Genomic DNA, 19011 nt, shown 5'->3' on the forward strand with positions numbered 1-19011 from the left:
GAGCGCTGCTCGGCGCCGAGCCTCTGTGCGGGAGTCTCTCTGTTTTTTCCTCTGCGCCCCTATTGCTGTGGGGTCTGCACTGATTGCCGCGGCTCACGCCCTTCTCTGGAGTTCGTTTAGGAGGTGCTCTGAATCCCCTCTCCTTGCGCGCTGCGAAACAAAGAGGCAAGAAAAAGTCTCTTGCCTCTTTGGCAGCTGCAGACTTTTTCCCCCGGACTCCCTCCCAGCCAGCTGTGGTGCGCTAACCCCTTCAGGCTGTATTCAGGCTGCCACCCCCAGTCCTCTCCCTGCTATCCGACCGAAGCCGAGCCTCAGCTCCCAGCCCCGCCCGCCCCAGCGGGGGAGGAGACAAGCCTCTCAGGCTGCTGAGTGCTGCTCAGCGCCGAGCCTCTGTGCGGGAATCTCTCCGTTTTTCCCTCTGCGCCCCTGTTGCTGTGGGATCCGCGCTGATAGCCACGGCTCGCGCCAGTCTCTGAAGTTCGTTTAGGCGGCGCTCTGAATCCCCTCTCCTCGCGCACCAGGAAACAAAGAGGGAAGAAAAAGTCTCTTGCCTCTTCGGCAGCTGCAAACTTTTTCCCTGGACTCCCTCCCGGCTAGCTGTGGTGCACCAACCCCTTCAGGCTGTGTTCACGCCGCCAACCCCAGTCCTCTCCCTGCGATCCGACCGAAGCCCGAGCCTCAGCTCCCAGCCCCGCCCGCCCCGGCTGGTGAGCAGACAAGCCTCTTGGGCTGGTGAGTGCTGGTCGGCACTGATCCTCCATGCGGGAATCTCTCCGCTTTGCCCTCCGCACCCCTGTGGCTGCGCTCTCCTCCGTGGCTCCGAAGCTTCCTGCCTCTGCCACCCGCAGTCTCTGCCCGCGAAGGGGCTTCCTAGTGCGTGGAAATCTTTCCTCCTTCACAGCTCCCTCCCACTGGTGCAGGTGCCGTCCCTATTCTTTTGTCTTTGTTATTTCTTTTTTCTTTTGCCCTACCCAAGTACGGGGGGAGTTTCTTGCCTTTTGGGAGGTCTGACGTTTTCTGCCAGCGTTCAGTGGGTGTTCTGTAGGAGCAGTTCCACGTGTAGATGTATTTCTACTGTATCTGTGGGAAGGAAGGTGATCTCTGCGTCTTACTCTTCCGCTATCTTCTCTCCGGTCCCATAGCATGCATTCTTGACTTATTACAGTCTAGTAAAAATTACTGCTTTTACCACTTTCCCAGTAATATTAGGACCTTATGATACTTTAACTCCATTTACCCTCTTCTATCTTTTGCATTGTTTTTGTCATGAAATGTTATTCCACAAAATTTTAAATCCCATAAGATAGTTAAGTTTTATAGAGTTAATGTTGATTTAAACATATTCACAAAATTACTTTTTCCAGTGCTCTTCATTCCTTCTTTCATTCCTTGTTTCTGTCTGGGATCATCTTTCTTCTTTTGGAAGAATTCCCTTTTAGGATTTTAGTGCTTTCCTGCTGGTATGAATTCTCTGTTTTTCTTTGTCTAAAAATGTCTTTATTTCACCTTTATTTGAAGGAAATTGTTTTTCTGGGTATAGAAATCTAAATATGTGCTACTATACCAAATACCATTTAATAGTCTTACAGATGGATGAAAATTTATTGAGCTTCAAATAATTTTCATAATTTGTAAGGTTGACATTGATCTTGGTGTTCTAGTCAATATCGTGAGATTTCTCCTAATGTCTGTCTCTTTCTAGCATTCTATAATGGAAATAGTCTCGGATTTGGAAAGAAAAATACATAACTCAAGAGTCAATCAAGGTCACTTGTGTGACCTTGGCCAAGTCACTTAACTTTTCTGAGCCAGTTTTGTCATGTATAAAATGGGAAAAATATAATATTGGCTCCATTACACTGGAAAGTTATGATGCTCTGTTGAGATATATATGAAAGTGCTTTGTAATATGTAAAGTACCAATCAGTTTGAAATTTTTAGGGTTATTATTATTTACTGGAACAGAAACATTTTCAGTGTATATATCCAGAATTTTCTTGAACACCCACAAAATGGTTAAAATGATGGTATTCATGTATGTATTATTGATATATACCTTGCCTTTCATGATAAAGCAGGACAGTGTTTGAAGTTACATAAAACACAGCTTACACAAGGTCAACGGCAAATTTATTTCTGACCTTTCAAGCAACTAATAAGAAAAGGGAGACCTGGCTAGTTACATAATTCAGGATAGCCAGAAGATAAAAATAACCCATTTTTCAGGAGAAAAGTTCTTTCTTAACACTAAGTTCAGGCAGAAATTTCCCCTTGGTTTTCTTAATGATGTAGATTATTTAAAAGATTTTCCTGCTAGTTTAGAGATGACTGATTTGCATAGTTAACACAAATTAGTGTTGGACTGATCTAGAACTTTAATATTCTGCTTCATACTCCTGAAGGGAGAATTATACACGTTAATGAGTGCTGCAGGCAGCCACTCTCCCACCCTACTTGCAAATGGATTCTATTTAGAAAACTAATAAAGATGCCAGCTTCCTTTTCAGAATGCTTGGATACACAGTAGAGGGAAGGCTAGGCTAATAAAGTTAAATTTTATTTTGCATATATAACATTAATTGAACTGCCTTAGGAAGACAATATTTACCTGCATTTTACTTTTCCTTCAAAGAGGTTGATTCAAAAATTTCTTACTACCTTGATCAAATATTTATTGAGTCCCTACTATGTGTAGGCATATTCCTGTTGGATTGTTTGCTCTCTTCTGACAAAAAGTGTTCATTCAGACTTATATTTTGTGCTTTCTTTTTTCACTTTTTCCTTTTTTTTTCAGTAAACATGTATTTAAATAGAAAACAAAGTGTATGTTAGTGCCTCACAACCAATGCCCTAACACATCTGAGGTTTTGTATGATGATCAAATTTAAAAGAGGACATTTATTCCTCATTCAAATTTTTTGTGTCTTCAGGTCTCTGGCATGCATTTTGTATGAGATGTGCTGCATGAATCAGGCATTCACTGGCTCCAATTTCTTATCCATCGTTATAAAAATTGTTGAAGGCGACATTCCTTCTCTCCCTGAGAGATACCCAAGACAGCTGAATGCCATCATGGAAAGCTACGGAAAGAAATGTATTGCTGCAGAAGCAATTTTAAGTTGTACTTATACTTTAGTTCATTTGAACAATAATTTCCTTTTTAAACATTACAGCATGTTGAACAAGAGTCCTTCATTGAGACCATCTGCTATAGAAATTTTAAAAATTCCTTACATTGATGAACAACTACAGGTATTTAAAATGAAAGGAATACCTGGAAGCACATATTAGCATTTATATACCTTCTAGGACTTGTAGTTGTGCTGTGGGAATAAGATGCAGTAAGAATCAGTCAGAAAGGAGAAACAAGATTTTTTTTTAAAGCTGGAGGAAATTATTAGTAGACAATCTCTTTGCCAAGGAAGGTGTGTGAACTCCAGTTCCCTGGTGCCCCAGATGTGAGAAGTTTGGATTGTGATTTTTTGCCTAACTGCAGCAACCACCCTTAGAGCTCTTGGCTTACAAATCTTACCTCTACACTTTGTAAGTGTATCCCTGCTAGTTCAAGAATGTACTACTAATGTTACAAAATCTGGGGGTTTCATGGGGCCTTTATTATTCCACTCCTTATTTTGTATCCTACTAATACTTTTTATTGATTAGCTGAGTTTATTTTGTTTTCCTGTAGATTAAAAATTTTGATGCAGAGAATCTGCCTTCAATGGTAAGCAAAAAGCAAATGGTGTCCTCTCAGGATTTTTTGTCTGTTTGTTTCCTTGTTTTTAGACTTCATAGGCTTTTACAATACAAATCCCTCAGGCAGATTTCCTTTAATTTTTATGAATAGTTTTAAGTGGACCCACAGAGCAGTCATTCACCTTCACAAATGGGCACACCTTTTCATCAGTGTCCAGCTCTCAGGCACAGGAAACAGGGATGCTGACTTGATGTGCAGTCATTAGTTGAGCTCTGGCACTGTACTGACACTGGGGGGTGCCAAAATGATAGGAACAGATATGACTCCTGTCGTTTTGAAGCTTCACTGCTAGTAAGAGGAACCAGTAACCAAGAAAATGTAAGCAAGTAAATAAAATAATCGTAAACTATCAGAAGAACTAGGAAGAAAGAAAATAGCATGCTGTGAAATAAGGGAAAGGAAGGGCTTTGGTGGTCAGAGAAGGAGCAGGTGACATTGTGACATCAGTGAGATGGTGAGAAGCAGCGCACCTTACAAAGAGCCTGAGGGAGAGTGTTGGGATCACGGGGAGTGGGTGGTACAAAACTCTGACTTAGGTGATGTCCCCTGGAGGGGGAAGCACTAAAGATGTGGGATGAGCAGGACAAGAGGGGGAAGTGGTGGGAGCTCCCTGGTGCTTTCAGCTCTCCCTGAGTATAGCTCTCCACTTGCCTGAGGGCAGACTTCTGAAAAGAGGCTGGTTGTTGGGATCAAAACCACAATGAAGGGTGACTGAGCAAACAAACAAACAAAAGGCATCCAATAGATCCCCTGGGACTAGGGTGAGAAAAATGAGGCCTTTGCCCTGGTGCAAAATTAAAGAGGACACCAAAAACTCAGTAATCTAGATAAATAATGTTGTAATGCAGTGTTTTTTAAAAAAACCCAAAGTAATGCTAAAAAAAGTCCATAGTAACAAAATGTCAAACGTTCAAGGACAGGATCCAGTGGGGCTAGGATGAAAGTGGAGCTAAAACCAAGCAGGACCCTGCAGGGCTGTCTCAGGTATGAAAGTCCCTCCATGTCCACTGTTTCTTGAAACAGTGTCCATTGTTTGTAGAAAAAGGCTTTAGTCTCCTAAGCCTTTCCTGAGTTCCAAGAAACAGACTCAAGTAGTTACTAATTAGAGAATGAGGGAATGCAGAAACAAAAGAAAAGCAGTCAAGCAAGAAAAGTAATGGTAGCCTAAACAACAGTTCAGTGATAAAACAGAATCCTAGTTCCTCCCCAAGGGATATACATAATAATCTAATGCATATATTTGAGTTGTTCTGCAGAAACTAGTCACCCCTACCCAGGTGGTGACTATATGATGACAACCAGCATGTAGACCCCAGACTGGTTGGAACCAGAGATTGATGATTAAGATTCCCAAAACACCACCCTGTTACCTCAGCACCAACCAATCTGAAGAAAGTCCATGAGCTGCAACCCTCACCCCAAATGTTGTCTTTAAAAACCCTTCCCTGAAAGCTATCAGGGAGTTCGGGTCTGTTTAACATTAGCTACCCATTCTCCTTGCTTGGTGCCCTGTAATAAACGCTGTACTTTCCTTCACCACGACCTGGTATCATTAAATTGGCTTTGCTGGCGAGCGGACCTAAGTTCAGCTCGTTAAGAAAGTGAGGTAGAATGGTGCACGTTCAGGACAGGTCTTGTCGCTTTTTAAACTTTTGCTATCGTATTCTCCAAGGCTTTTTGTCATTAATATTGATTTTTTTATAATACTGCATTGAAATATTATTTATCTTGGTTACTGAGTTTTTTGTGCCCCTTAAATTTGTACCTGAGGTGAGTGCCTTGCTTGTCTCACCCTAGTCCTGGCCCTGGTGATGCCAAAACTCAGCCTCTGTGCACCAGTGCTGAATCAAATCTTGGAGACAAAGTTTTGGGTGAAGTAGAAAAGAATAGCTTATTGCTTTGTCAGGCAAAGGGGGACACAGAAGACCCATGCCCTCAAACCTGTGTGTTCCAGCTCAGGGGGATTTGGTGAGGAGTTTTATAGCAGTGGTGCAAGGGCAGGGTTGCTGTTAAGGATCAGGGTGTGGTGTGTGCAGGACCTGCACTCCTTTAATCTGGCCTCAGGTGGTCTCCTGATGAGCTTCTGTGGTTCTCCAGGTTATCAAACTCTGACCTTCTCTCTGGAATGAAGAATGCTTCGTCAAATAGTTAACATCTTCCATTTGTTGGGGGTTTTAGTTCTGCAGAAGAACTCAAAGGTATTGTTACGTGAATCCCTTGAGGCAGAACCAGGACCCTGTCCCAAGGCTGCACTATTGTTTCTTAACTGCTCCTCCCTTCTCTCTGCATTCCCTCCCTTCATTGATTAGCAACTGTTTGAACCTGCCCTTTGGAACTCAGGGAAAGTCATGGATGTTGAAGCCTAGTCTCTACAAATAGGGGACACAGAAAGGCTTTTGTGCCCAGGAGCCTCACAGGGTCCTGTTCGGTTTCACTGGGAGTGGAGACATCGTCCACTACAGGCCCTGAGGTGGGAGAGAACTGTGTGTTCTTGGAGCTGAGGGAAGGCCTGCCTGTGGCTGGGTGACCGGGAGCAAGAGAGCAGGCAGAGCAAGATGAAGTTGGAAAGGTGGACAGGAGCCTGACCCCACAGGAGCTGCTGTGTAATGTTTTAAACCTGTTACAGAAGGAAAAATAGTTACCAGTGGGTTCGATTTCAAGCCTCAGACATGGGTCAGTAGTACTACACATCAGAAAAGGCTACTGGTCATTTTATGCCTCTTCATCCCTGAAGAGTCTTTAAGGTATGTTACGGCTGTTCTTTTTTTCAGCACCTGATGTGCCGATATTTGGAAATGACCCTGGAAGACAAGAATTTGAATCGTCAGAAGGAGGCAACTTATATAATTAATGCTGTGTAGGTAATTGCTTTGTTTTTAAAAAGCCCACTGTGTGTAAATGTTAAATGCATTTCTCTTAAACAATCTATTAGTGCTAAGCTAACAGCATGGAGTATCCTAGAATTCACCTAAGTCTTGCCAAGAAATTAAGGAGCTTCAGTAACTTGATGTTCCAAAGCCCTTTGCCCCAGGTGGTAGCAAATTGAAATCATAAAAGTTTAAACCTCTGCACAGCTTACATATCTGCAGGGTAGCTCTGCAGTTGCATTGTAAGTATATAGAGAAATTCATCTCTCAAACGTTTAGTGATATTTATGCTAATGAACATTCAGATTAAGCATAAATGGCTTTCACATGTTAGTTGTTTAAGAGGAACTGGCAGAGTATCTATTGAAAAGCTGACACTGTGGAGTCCTGGGACAATTGAAAATAAGCCAAAATTTACTTTCTTGAGATACACATAAGAACTAGAGAATGTGTGTTTCACAAAGAGCCATAATTTTTTCCTGATCTCATTTCTCTCTCCTACCTCATTCAAAATTTCTATGCCATAACTTACAAGGGCCCAGAATACTAAGTTATGTCAGAACAGCCATGTGCAGGTGTGCAGGCTGTGTACTGCACAATTCCAGGGGGCACCACTGATAAGACCAAATCTATAATTTTGCTGAAGAAACGCTATTTAATTTTGTGAGGACCCAATGAGAATGACAGTCCCTCCCAGAGCTGTGCAGGGCAGTGAAGTAAGAATGGTAGCCCTCATCAGCTTGATCTTCAAGGCCAAATTACACAAATATGCTTCTCTAACCCCCAGTCCAGTGGTTTCTCAACTGTGCCGTGTTTGTTTTCCATCTCCACATTCAAACTGAGGGAACTGGTCCATCAAAGGTATTCAGTCTTTGTTTAATGCATGATCTCCAGTTTAAATACCCTGCAACTCAGGAGATAAATATTTAAGCATGCCCCTATAACCTAGTTTTCTTGGGTTACTACCTATTTCTTTCAAGAATGCCTGGAACTTCTCATTTTATTTTATTAACAAGATATGTGGGAGTAGTATGTATCTTATTTTTAAAATACTGGACTAACCTTAACTATCATTTTGTACTGCAGTTTTGAAAAGTTTGCCTGACTGTGCTTACAATTATAGTGTGCTCGAATCTAGTTCTTCAGGTGATCTTTCACATTATGAGGTATCGATTTCAAATCGTCACTGTTATTTTCAAGATCTATGACTGTTTTGAGGGGCTCTATCTGGTTTTACAAAATAAAGCATGTGTATTGCTGAAAACTGCATGGCCCCTGGAGGCTCTGGTCTGAACTGTATTCCAGAGGGATGAGAACTGCCTACAGCGGTCATTACAGTTTCCTCATAGTGTTTCTTAAGGAGGGAGTTGAGTGCAAAAGGCATTCCGCTATTGGGCCCTAACCAAGCCAGGCACAGAAGCAAATGCCATTGAGAATGTGGTTGCAGACCTTTCAATACATGGTTAATGTAAGCACATTTCTTTAACTGAAGAAAGAGGCTCTCGAATAATATTGGCTAACATTTTCAGGGGTAATGACCATATGCTTTGCTCTGTTATAAGCTCTTTGCATGAATTAACTCATTTAAACTCACAACAACCCTACAAAGTAGGTACTATTATTATTATTATTTAAATGATCATAGAGAGGTTAAGTAACTTGCCCAAAGGCATACAGCATGTAGCCTGGGAGCTAGGATTTGAACCCAGAGAATGTTCTTAACTGTGCAATTAATCACTATGCCATGTTGCCATAAAAATACCTACTGTATGAAGCCTAGAAGATAAGGCATATTCAGTAACTTTTAGCTACTATAATACTACAGTTTTGGGATACTTTTATATGTCAGGCACTGTACATACGTTATCTCATATAATACTCAGGATAGCCCATTCTTTATGGATGAGAAAACTGGGGTTCAGAGAAATTCAGTAACTTGCCCAAGGCTACAGAGCTAATGAGTGGTAGAGATGGGATTCAAACCCTGCCTGTCTAATTCCAAAATTATGTCTTATCCACATGGTTGAATTAGTCTGCCAGTCTATTTACTCCCTAATGGCCAAGATCCTAATTTGTCTTACACTATGAAAACCAGTCATAGGCAACGAAATGAGCAGAAATTTGCAAAGTACATAATTTGCTTTTAAACAAAAATCTAATTTAAAAAATATTGCCAATAATATTGCCACAGTCCTTCTTGGCTAATTACCTACCCAGAGTTTATTAGTTTTTGCTTGGCATGTCTTGAGATGCTTTTCCCTTCTCAGTGGTGTAATGATACTTCTGTAAAATACTTGTTTAATTTTTCTGAGCATGTTTGGGATGGGTTGCACGTGGGAATCTTTATTATCTATAGGCAGAAAAAAATCCACCTGCAGACCCTGCGGGCGCTGTCTGAGGTACAGAAGATGACACCAAGAGAGAAGATGCGGCTGAGGAAGGTCCAGGCAGCTGATGAGGAGGCCAGGAAGCTAAAGTAAGTGACCTTCCCTTAGTGCCCTGGGCCCTGGGCTGCTTCCCAGGGCTCTAGAGGAATTTGCTGAAGAAAAGCAAACACCACAAGAAAATGCACATTCTCATTATATATTTATCAGTTTATTCATTCACTCATTCCCTCAAAAGATGGTTATTGAGCCATAGATGGTTATTGGATGCCAGGCACTATTAATAGCAGGCTTTCAGTCTTGTGTGAAAAGAAGGATTGAATATCAGGGAGGTTATTAGGAATGAAAATATAAGGTCAGCCTCCAGACGAAGCCTCTTTGTTGCTGACACCTTCTGTACACAGCACCGTGAGGGGGTGATATGGTGGCCTCACTATTCTGTCCACACTCCCCAGGTGTTTGCTAAACCCCTCTGCCCAGAGCCCTGGCTGCTCTGTACCTGCAGGAAATTGCTGGCTTTAGGAAGGAGCCTGGAAACAACTCTGTTCTGTCAGGTAAAGCCCTTCACAGTCTGCTCAGGGCATGCTGCTGGTGTGAGAGATCACAAGTGTTTAGAGTTTACACATGAAAAGGGGGTTCCAAAGAGTCCCAAACTCCCAATTTCTCAAAGACTGATTTTTCAGCTGGTATGTGACCCAATTTCCTAATTTTTCTTCTTCTTTCTTCCTCTGCCAATTTTTTGGTGGCTTAGAAGCCCCAACAAAGAACTAGAGAGACAAAAAAAGACCTGAAACTCAAATCTGTCCATTTTTGACCTTGTTAATGTACCTGGAAAATGATTCTAGGTGTCCTTGTACTTACAGTGAATATCATGATGAACCAAGTAAGAACCCGAGAGATGATTTTCCCTTAACACATGTTTCCTTTAATAAATGTGGGAAAATATTTCTGTCAAAGTGCTTCCTGGGCAGTCGTGTGCTGATGAATGTTTTACAGCCCCCTCTGGGCTTGTGGGGGCCGGAGGGGTAGCTACTAATTTGTTTGCTGATTCTGTGGTGTAAATGGTCACTTTCAAGGTACCAATGTGATATCATTCAGTATTCAGTTGGAAGATATGTGCAAACTAGTACACCACTAAGTGTGGATTTTGCTGAAGAAATATAGTCAGGAAAGTTGTTTAGACTGTTGCATCAACTCACAGTCCCAGATCTACTTCTAACACCTCAGGAATGGCGATATTTCCGGGGTACCATGGTTCATGTCATTGGTTGAGGGTGAAAGGAAAATTAAATCTCTGACAGGAACAGATTAAAAAGGCAATTTAATAACTTGCACATTACAAATTATTTTTCAAATTAAAACTATTTTTTAATATGCAAAAAAGTCATAGATCTTCCTCACGGCATTTAATATTTTTGTTATTAAAGGCAATGATTTTTAAATAAGTTTGTTCTTGATTTTATGAATAAATTGCATTGGAGTGGTTTTGATTATTGTTTCTAGGATTTGAGAAAGGTCATGTGTTTTAGGTAGAAAACGACTCCATTGTCATGAGCGTTATAATGTACCCATTTTATAGACAAGAAAATTTGACTACAGGGATATTCAGTGATTTTTCAAGAAATCTAAGTATAAATTAGCATACAAGTAATCACAAGAACTCAAATCTTTCCTCCAGTTTAATAGCAGGTCTATTAAATTCGACTCTCCTATTGTAGAGGAAACAGAAAATGTCTGAGAAAAATTCCCCTTCACAGTGGCTCTCATATTCTTTTCCATAAATTCTTTGAAATGCAGGTCTGTTTTCCACGTCTATGGGTTTGTTATACAGTTATTCATATGTGTTGGGCTCTCTACCGGCCATCGGAGACACACTCCTGTCTGTTGTCAGCACAGGCCGAGAGCACACAGGGATGGCACCACCCTCTTCCCCTGAGTTCTGGGTTCTTGAGGGTGAACAAAGAGCCAGCATCCTGCGTGCGTTAAAGGAAAATCGAGTGGGGCTGCACTGCACTCACGTGATGAAGGAGAGACCGCGGGCCTGGCTGCCCGACACCCCAGTCTGCCTTTTGAAACAGGGATCACACTTGTGTAAGGTAGATGTGGTTTTAGCAAATTGCAGCTCTTTTTCTATGTTCACTTTATACAGAAAGCTTGTGGAAGAAAAATATGAAGAAAACAACAAACGAATGCAAGAACTGAGATCTCGGAACTTCCAGCAGCTGACTGTGGATGTGCTCCACGTGAGTGCGCTTCTGTTTTCAATTTTACAAAAGACCTTTTCTTGCCTCAGATTCTTCAGATTCATGGGGCCAGTTGGGTAGGAAAAGGGACAAGGTGGGGGAAAAAAGCATCCAGACCAACTCTGCCCAATTCCAGGCTGGACTGGGATTTGTTTTAGAACGTAGGCCAACAATTAGTGATGGCACTAATTCAAAGCAGCTGTACCAAGTGCCTGCTGTGTAAGGATGACTTAATCTGCACTGAATGAACAACTGAGGAGTTAAAAGTATGACTTTGCAGAACAAATGTATGTCTATCTAATTCTGAATTTCAGCCGTGCTATTGTTGCTTTGCTTCTTTAGTCCACTGTTCTTTTTCTGTCTTATTTTTCGTTCTTTCCCTCTTTATTTTCTGTCTCCCATACATATCATCGTGCATTGTGTTAATAACCCCTTTCAAACTTTGGAGAATTATCATACATATCCAATAATAGGGTTGCAGACTCACATGAAATGCACCCCAAATTCATGTCCTCTGCATCCCAAGCCTCTGCATACCATTCCCTAATGGTTAAAAATATCTTCATTGGCCTTGGTGTAGATTTTGATACTTAAGGTAGTCTTTCTTCAGGGTTGTATTTGGATAATAGACATCAACACCAACCTCTTAGCTCTTTGGTAAAAGCAATTGGGGAAGGAGTCCTTTTTATGGAAAACTTTATTGTCTCAAATTCTGGTTATTTGTTCATTGGTGATCCCTGCATCTGAGGGAGATTCTTTCCTTTAGCAGGAAGAACCAAGCCCCTGAGGCTGTGGGGATGATCCCTGAGGTCTGGGGATGCTCATTCTACTGTAGCTCAGTAATCAGAGGGCTCCGCACCCTGGGGTGTGCCGGAGCCCTGGGCAGAGCTCACTCTCAGACAAGGCAGAGCATGGGAATGTTGTTTTCTGCCTCCCTCTGATTGGTGATCCACCTTTCTCAATTACTTAGTGGTTGGGAGTGCTTTAGAGTTCTGAAAACCCAAAGCTGGAGCAGATGGGGGCCCAGCCTACATTGACCTTAGGAGTCTCTGTCCATCGGGCCCTTTAGCAGACAGTGTGTACCCAGCTGATGCTGCTCCATCCCAACCCCTGTTCTCCACCATCTCTCACTCCCAGGGAAGCTGGCCTCAGAGGCATGGGGGTGGGATGGTTCCTGCTCACAGAACCTTAGGGTGGAGAAGTTGCCTGCTGAGGGGCAGCAGTGTCAGACCCCTACTCAGGGAAGGGTCTTGACACCACCAAGCCCCCTGCAAACACTGAGCACCCTCCTTCAGCTCCCCAGATACTTTCGAGGCCCTGAAGTGATGACTTGTGGAGGCGGGTCATCTTCCCTCAGGACTGAGACTGCAGATTCCCACACATCCTCAACAAGAGTCTGGCATGATGATAAGAATTCTGCGTTTGTTAATATATGTAAAATACTTGTTTAATCAGCTGATAAAAACCAGGACTTTTTTTCTGGAATGCTCAGGGTCCTCTGCTTCTAAGGGATTTTACCCCCAGAGATTGGAAATTGAGAAGTACAGACATGATAATATTTTGTTTTATAAAGCCTAAATAACTTTATTCTTAAAGTTAGTATATGGCAAATAAAAATGTAGTTTCAAGTACGATCTTACATTTTAATGTCTGATAACTCACTTAACTTCTTTGCTTTTCTTCATTGGCCTTAAAAATAATCATTTCTGTGTTCTTTTTCATTTCCAATATGATTACTAGTAGTGTGAAGCAACAGCACTGTATAAGGTCCTGTCCCTTCTATAAATTAGGGCCCTTGGGGGATTCTAAAGTCACTTAAGATTTTATTTGCTCTATATTATCCTACAGAACATGGGAGTCCAGATCTTGGCCCAGTTCAAATGAGGAAAGTGAGGATTTCACAGAGATTTTATGAAGTCCCAACTCATAACCTCCACAGTGTCTGCCTAGTTTCTCCCAATTTCACCCCCGTCCATCAGCAAGGAGCAAAGGCAGGCGGGAGGTGCCTGCCGCTGTCTTGACCAGAGATGGTGGTTCATTCTTCGGTCGTGTAAGATTCAGTATCACCAACATCTTTGGTTCTGAGCTTTCCAGAAGCAAGTTTCCTAAGTTGCATATTGATGGGGGCAGGAAGTACTCCAGGCAGCCCCTGGCTCTTGAAGAGAAGACCCTCCTTGGGCTGATTCTGCCCAGCGCGCAGGGTTGTTCAGCACCCCAGGTCTCTCGCCCTCCCTTGTGCAGTTACATCAGCCATTTCCTTCTGACCCATCAGTAGCATCCCACTTTCTCTCTTTCAAATGTCACCACCTCTTCAGGAGAACCATCTTTGACCTCTCAGGTCCACAGTCTACTAGCCCTCCTCCAAATTCTTATGTTTTCTAGCAATGCTTCTCAAACTTCAAAATGTACCTGAATCACCTCTTGGTCTTGTTGAAATGTAGATTCTGATTTGGCTGGTCTGGGGTGGGGCCTGGGATGCTGCATTTCTAACAAACTCCCTGGTGATTCCTATGCTGCTGGGCCAGAACCACATGCTGATTAGTAATGGACAGAAATTGGAGTTCTTGAAAGCAGCTTCAGATGAAGGAGGATCTGGAAAAGCCATGATGAGCGGACCTTCTTATAATCTCTTTAGGAAAAAAGAGCATTTAATGGGAATTGAAGAAAAGGAGGGGTAACCTGAGGGAAGGCTTTCTTGTTTCCCCTGGAGGAGGATGGAGAGAGGAGGCCAGGCAGAGAGGAGACCAGTCTGATCACATTCACAGGCACAGGAGTGAGGCAGGCATAATATATTCAGAGAACCAAGGAGGGGGAGCTGACACTTTGCAGATGGACTGAAGGGTCTAGACATCTCATGGGAAGGCTTCAGTGAGCTGAAAAGGATGAAATACAATGTGAGAAATAAGCTGGATTAATTGGATGCAAGAGGCTAAAGAAAAACATGATTAAGAAGGAGAGAAGGAAGAGGCACACATTCCTGTCTTTGCCCAGATGCACATTTGTGGTTGAATTTCTTCCTCCTCTTGCTGGGACTCTGTTCTTTAGTCCTCTTCCTTCTGTCTGGCTGGCTGAAGCAAACCTCATTATATTTCAAAAGCAGTTGTAGGAGGTAGAATCACAGTTAGGGGAGAGACAGGCTGGCTGTGTCACCTCTTAAATGTTATAACAATTCTTTGGGGCATTTAGGAGAGTGGCTTGCTTTGTTTTTCAGATCCTGACTGATGGGGCCTTTTACGCTGGCAGGCATTTTCTGCTCCACTGAATTTGGGCTTTGAAATCTTGAAGCGTAGTTGACTGTGGAATCATGTTGGCACCATTTCTTTAAAGGATGGTAGCTTAAAACAACTAGATACCGCGATGCACACACTAAGCCCAGTCTTTCTTTTATCCTGGGGTATATGCACGTGTGATGGTTTCTGTGAAAATTGTGTGGCAGATCATGCCTCCAAATGTGAAATAGTCCTGGGGATCAAAGAGCAGATCAAGTCTTGCTCCTTCTAAGAGAAGCAATTATAACAATTCTGTTCTCTTCAAAGAGAACCTCAGAAAATCAAAGTCAACTGAGAGTCCAAATACTTGTTTTCAAATAATTTCTGAAGTGCACACAAAGGCACATTTCGTGCAGTCTCTGCTTTTTGCACTATCAGTGATCCTTTGAAATGTGGAGCCAGTTTCACCTCCTGCAACAATTATTATACAGTACATAAAATGGACTTCTTAAAAATATTTTATGACTGTATTTCCACAGATGCCACATCACAGTGTAGCACAGCTATGTTTTACTTATTCATTGAAGATTAGTTTGAACTTTCTCCTTTTGATAAGAAGACGCTCTTGGAATAGTTCTCCATGAAAGCCATTTATCCAGGAAAACAGGTCAATTCAGCATTAGCTCTGGGTGGCAAACACACACACACACACACAAACACACACACACACACACACACACACACACACAGAGTGATTAGTTGAAATGCCTATTGAAACATTTGAGAAGTTTAACTTATTTTTTTGAAGTGGAAACTCTTTCATGTCACCTCTTAGATCTCTTTCTTTTAGGAAATTGAAATTCATAGAATCACAGAGCTTTTAAAGCTGGAGGAGAGCTTTAAAAGACATTATCGAAGCCAGCACCTCTAGTCTTGAGATGAGGAAGCTGAGCAGGGCTGGACATCCTGCCCGCCTCACCCTCACCATGACCCTGACACTCAGGCCAAGAGACGTTACGTGCTTTGCCCAAGGTCACCTGCCGAGTTAATTCAGAGCTGTTCCTCTCATCCCAAGCTGCCTTCTTGAGATTTGAAAATGTTATCATGTTTAAGGGAAAGGATTAGGTAGGCTTTTGTTTCTAAGTCATCTTCTAAACAAGAATATTGTTTCATTTGTGGTAATGCTGTTTCCTCTGATCAGCTTCTCATGAATTGTTCATTACCTTCTGCAAGGAATTTGATGACCCAGCTTTAGAGAATCTGCCTGAGTCTCAGCCCATTCCTTCCCTGGAGCTTGGCACACTTGGGTCAAGTGTAGAGGACACTGTAGCTGACCTTGGAGATCACGGTATGAGTTTGCATCAGCCTGCAGAAGGCTGCTCTTGGATGACATGTGCGTTGGTGAGGCTGACCCTCTAGTGAGCCTGGCCGGCCTCTAGGAGAAGCCTTGGGTGTATGCGGCCACCTTCCGTCAGTTTGCCAGAGCTGGGCTGTGGTGGTGAAGAGCAGAGAAGCCGAGGGCTTTGTCCATCCTCTCTTGTCTTTGTCATAGTGAAGATGAGCTGGAAACTCGCACCAGATGAGGGACCTCCCCTTCTACATGAGTTAAACAGCATCACTATTAACATGTGTAAGACTGTGAATGCTCTGAAGAAAGTTGTTTCCCTGGCCCTCATGAACCAGAAAAAAAGTGCTCAGAGCTGTCAGCCAAACTGGGGAGATATGTCATAGCCTAATGGTATAAAACATGAGTTTTAGAGTAAAAAAACTGGCCCTATCAGGGAAGACCCTGGCAACAATCTGTCTAGGTCTCAGTTTCCTTTACCATGAAACAAGAATAAAGCAAATTAGCTAAGGCCTGTGATGTGCTCTCAGCTCCATGTCCAGCACATGGTAAAAGCCAAAGAGAGGGAAGCAGTTCATGACCCCGAGGGGCAGGGCTGGGAACGTGGGGCCTCGCAGTCCTGTACCCCTTTCCCCAGGGCAGCTGACAAGTGTCAGGAACATCGTAGGCACTCAGTGAATATTCCTTGAGTGAATGAATGTGTGGATGAATGACATGTTGTCTCGACCTCTGAGAAGCAGATGCCAAGATGGGACTAAAAGTGCAAAGATATTATTAGGGGAAATGTCTGCATAAAAGGAGTTAGGAAAGGAGCTAGGAAAGGCTGAGAGGGCTGTCAGACCGCAATTTGAGTCTCATTCCAAGTGAAGAGAGAGGTTCGCTGGATGAGCACTAGTCTGCAAGGCAGTCAGAGGCAGCCAGGACGTCAGGAAGTGCTTCAGGAGACTCAGCTGTTGGAGGCTGCGTGTCCCTGCTGCAGTGGGCCTGGGGTGGGGATGGCGGAGGGGCGTGGTAGCCTCACTCTCCTTGTGGGTAAAGGTCTTGAGGTGCATCCTCGTGGCTGGAACTCTCTTTGGCAGTAGCTGAGTTCTCTTTCCAAAGAATGGAGGTAGTGAAACTTGGATTTGGCTGGTCATCTCAGTCCAAATTTGCATTCGATGTCTTCCTGATGGAGCTGTTAGAGCTCATGCTGCCTCCTTCAGCTGTGAGGAGACTAGGACCTGATGCTCTTCAGGTTGCCATTTGCCAACTTTTGAAATGGTGTTTTGGAAGCCACCTGGTAATGGGTGTTATTGGCAGACAAATATGTGTATCAGATGGATTTGCATTTAGATTCTTTTCAGGTATTTATTTATTTATTTATTTATTTGGCTGCACTGGGTCTTAGTTGCAGCATGCAGGATCTTAGTTGTGGCATGCAGAATCTTTTTGTTGAGGCACGCGGGCTCTTCATTGCAGGGTGCAGGCTTCTCTCTAGTTGTGGTGCTTGGGCTCTAGAGCACACAGGCTCAGTAGTTGCAGCACGTGGGCCCAGTTGCCCTGTGGCATGTGGGATCGTAGTTCCCTGACCAGGGATGGAACCTGCGTCCCCTGCATTGGAAGGTGGACACCCAACCACTGGACCACCAGGGAAGTCCCCAGGTATTTCTTTAATACATTATTTGTTATTATTATTTTTTAAATTTATTTATTTTAGGCTGCATTGGGTCTTCATTGCTGCGCACAGGCTTTCTCTAGTTGTGGCAAGTGGGGGCTACTCTTCGTTGCACTGCACAGGCTTCTCACTGCTGTGACTTCTCGTTGCAGAGCACGGGCTCTAGGCACGCGGGCTTCAGTAGTTGTGGCACGTGGGCTCACTAGTTGTGGCTTGCGGGCTCTAGCGCACAGGCTCAGTAGTATGGTGCACGGGCTTGGTTGCTCTGTGGCATGTGGGATCTTCCCGGACCAGGGCTCGAACCCATGTCCCCTGTATTGGCAGGCAGATTCTTAACCACTGCGCCACCAGGGAAGCCCCATTATTTGTTATTTTCCAAAGGTAAAATTTGGAAATGTAGAACTGTCCCCTGAGCCTTTCTTTCCAAGGCTATAAAACCAAGGGCTAGGCAGGCCTTTGAGTAGCACCAATACGGATGGTCTGTGCACTGCTGGAGGGCCATCACCATCTAGAAAGAGGAAGCCCCAGGACAGGGTGTTGAGTGGGTGGTCTAGGATCAAGAGGCCTGGGCCCAGCCTCCAGATTTCAGATAGGAAAGGGTACTTATTTCACAGATGAGAAGCCAAAGACAGTAGGTAATTTGCTCAAGGACTCCAAAGTTCCTGCTTTCTAGTGCAAGTTACTCCTAAGCTAGCTCTGACCACAGAGCTGCCAGGACTCTCAGGCTGGCATCCTCCTTACCTTGCACTTTGTCTTCTGTCGGGAGGTTTTGGTATGGCAGACCATGTGTTGAGTTACCAGCCAAACTGGAAGTGGGTCAATCCACTCCTTTGCCCACCTTGTTCACGCCGTAAGGAAACTACTTAGATGCCCATTATAAGCTGTGAGAGCCAAAAACACATAGTAGTTTTAGGTGGGCCAAATGCCTTGTAAAATACTTTAAACATTTCCCTTATTTTTTCCTCTCTGTAAATTCATATTTTCTAATTTCTATTCTTTCTTAAATATTAAATTGAAAAGGGAGACTATGAAGAACTATGAAAATGTAGACTTTGGGTTGATGATTGGTTAGATGGTGGGTAATTGCAAGATGGTTAGTGACCTCATAGCTTAATCATGAAACTTTGAGACAGGAAACTTTAATTTGTTGATGAATTCTGAAGTGAATTATTACCCCCATTTTCTTTGCCTTATAGAAGATTTGACTTCAAACTTTCAGCACCCAGAGGAGGTTGTAATTTATTTTTTATCTAGCTTGTATATATAAAATAAAATTACACAATCATTTTTTTTTAAGCTCCTGCAGCAAATGTTTAATCAGTCTTAGATGCTGAATTGGGAAATTCCCTCTGGGATTGAGGAGTTAGTTGCGGAGAAGCAAGACAGGGTGAGGCATTATTTACATCTGATATGCATTTAGTTGACAACAGCTGATTTAATCTAGCTGAAGTCATGGATAACCATTATAATCAAATGAGAAAGCATGACTGGAACATTGAAGAAATTATTCCTATTTAACTCCTTATATGTAATGCTGATGATTACTTGCACA

The 19011-nt window shown here is 43.0% G+C and overlaps 1 protein-coding gene across 1 annotated transcript in view; it reads left to right on the forward strand.

Annotated features, from left to right (window-relative positions):
- NEK11 (NIMA related kinase 11) overlaps window positions 1-19011 on the forward strand; it is a 306979-nt gene that overhangs the window by 121611 nt on the left and 166357 nt on the right. The window contains 5 exon segments of the mRNA XM_082459368.1: window positions 2931-3252; window positions 6529-6614; window positions 8981-9100; window positions 11158-11251; window positions 15694-15808. Coding sequence (XP_082315494.1) covers window positions 2931-3252; window positions 6529-6614; window positions 8981-9100; window positions 11158-11251; window positions 15694-15808 — 737 coding nt within the window.

This window comes from Balaenoptera physalus, assembly GCF_965194825.1.
Source record: "Balaenoptera physalus genome assembly, chromosome: 4".
Classification (NCBI taxonomy): Eukaryota; Metazoa; Chordata; class Mammalia; order Artiodactyla; family Balaenopteridae; genus Balaenoptera; species Balaenoptera physalus.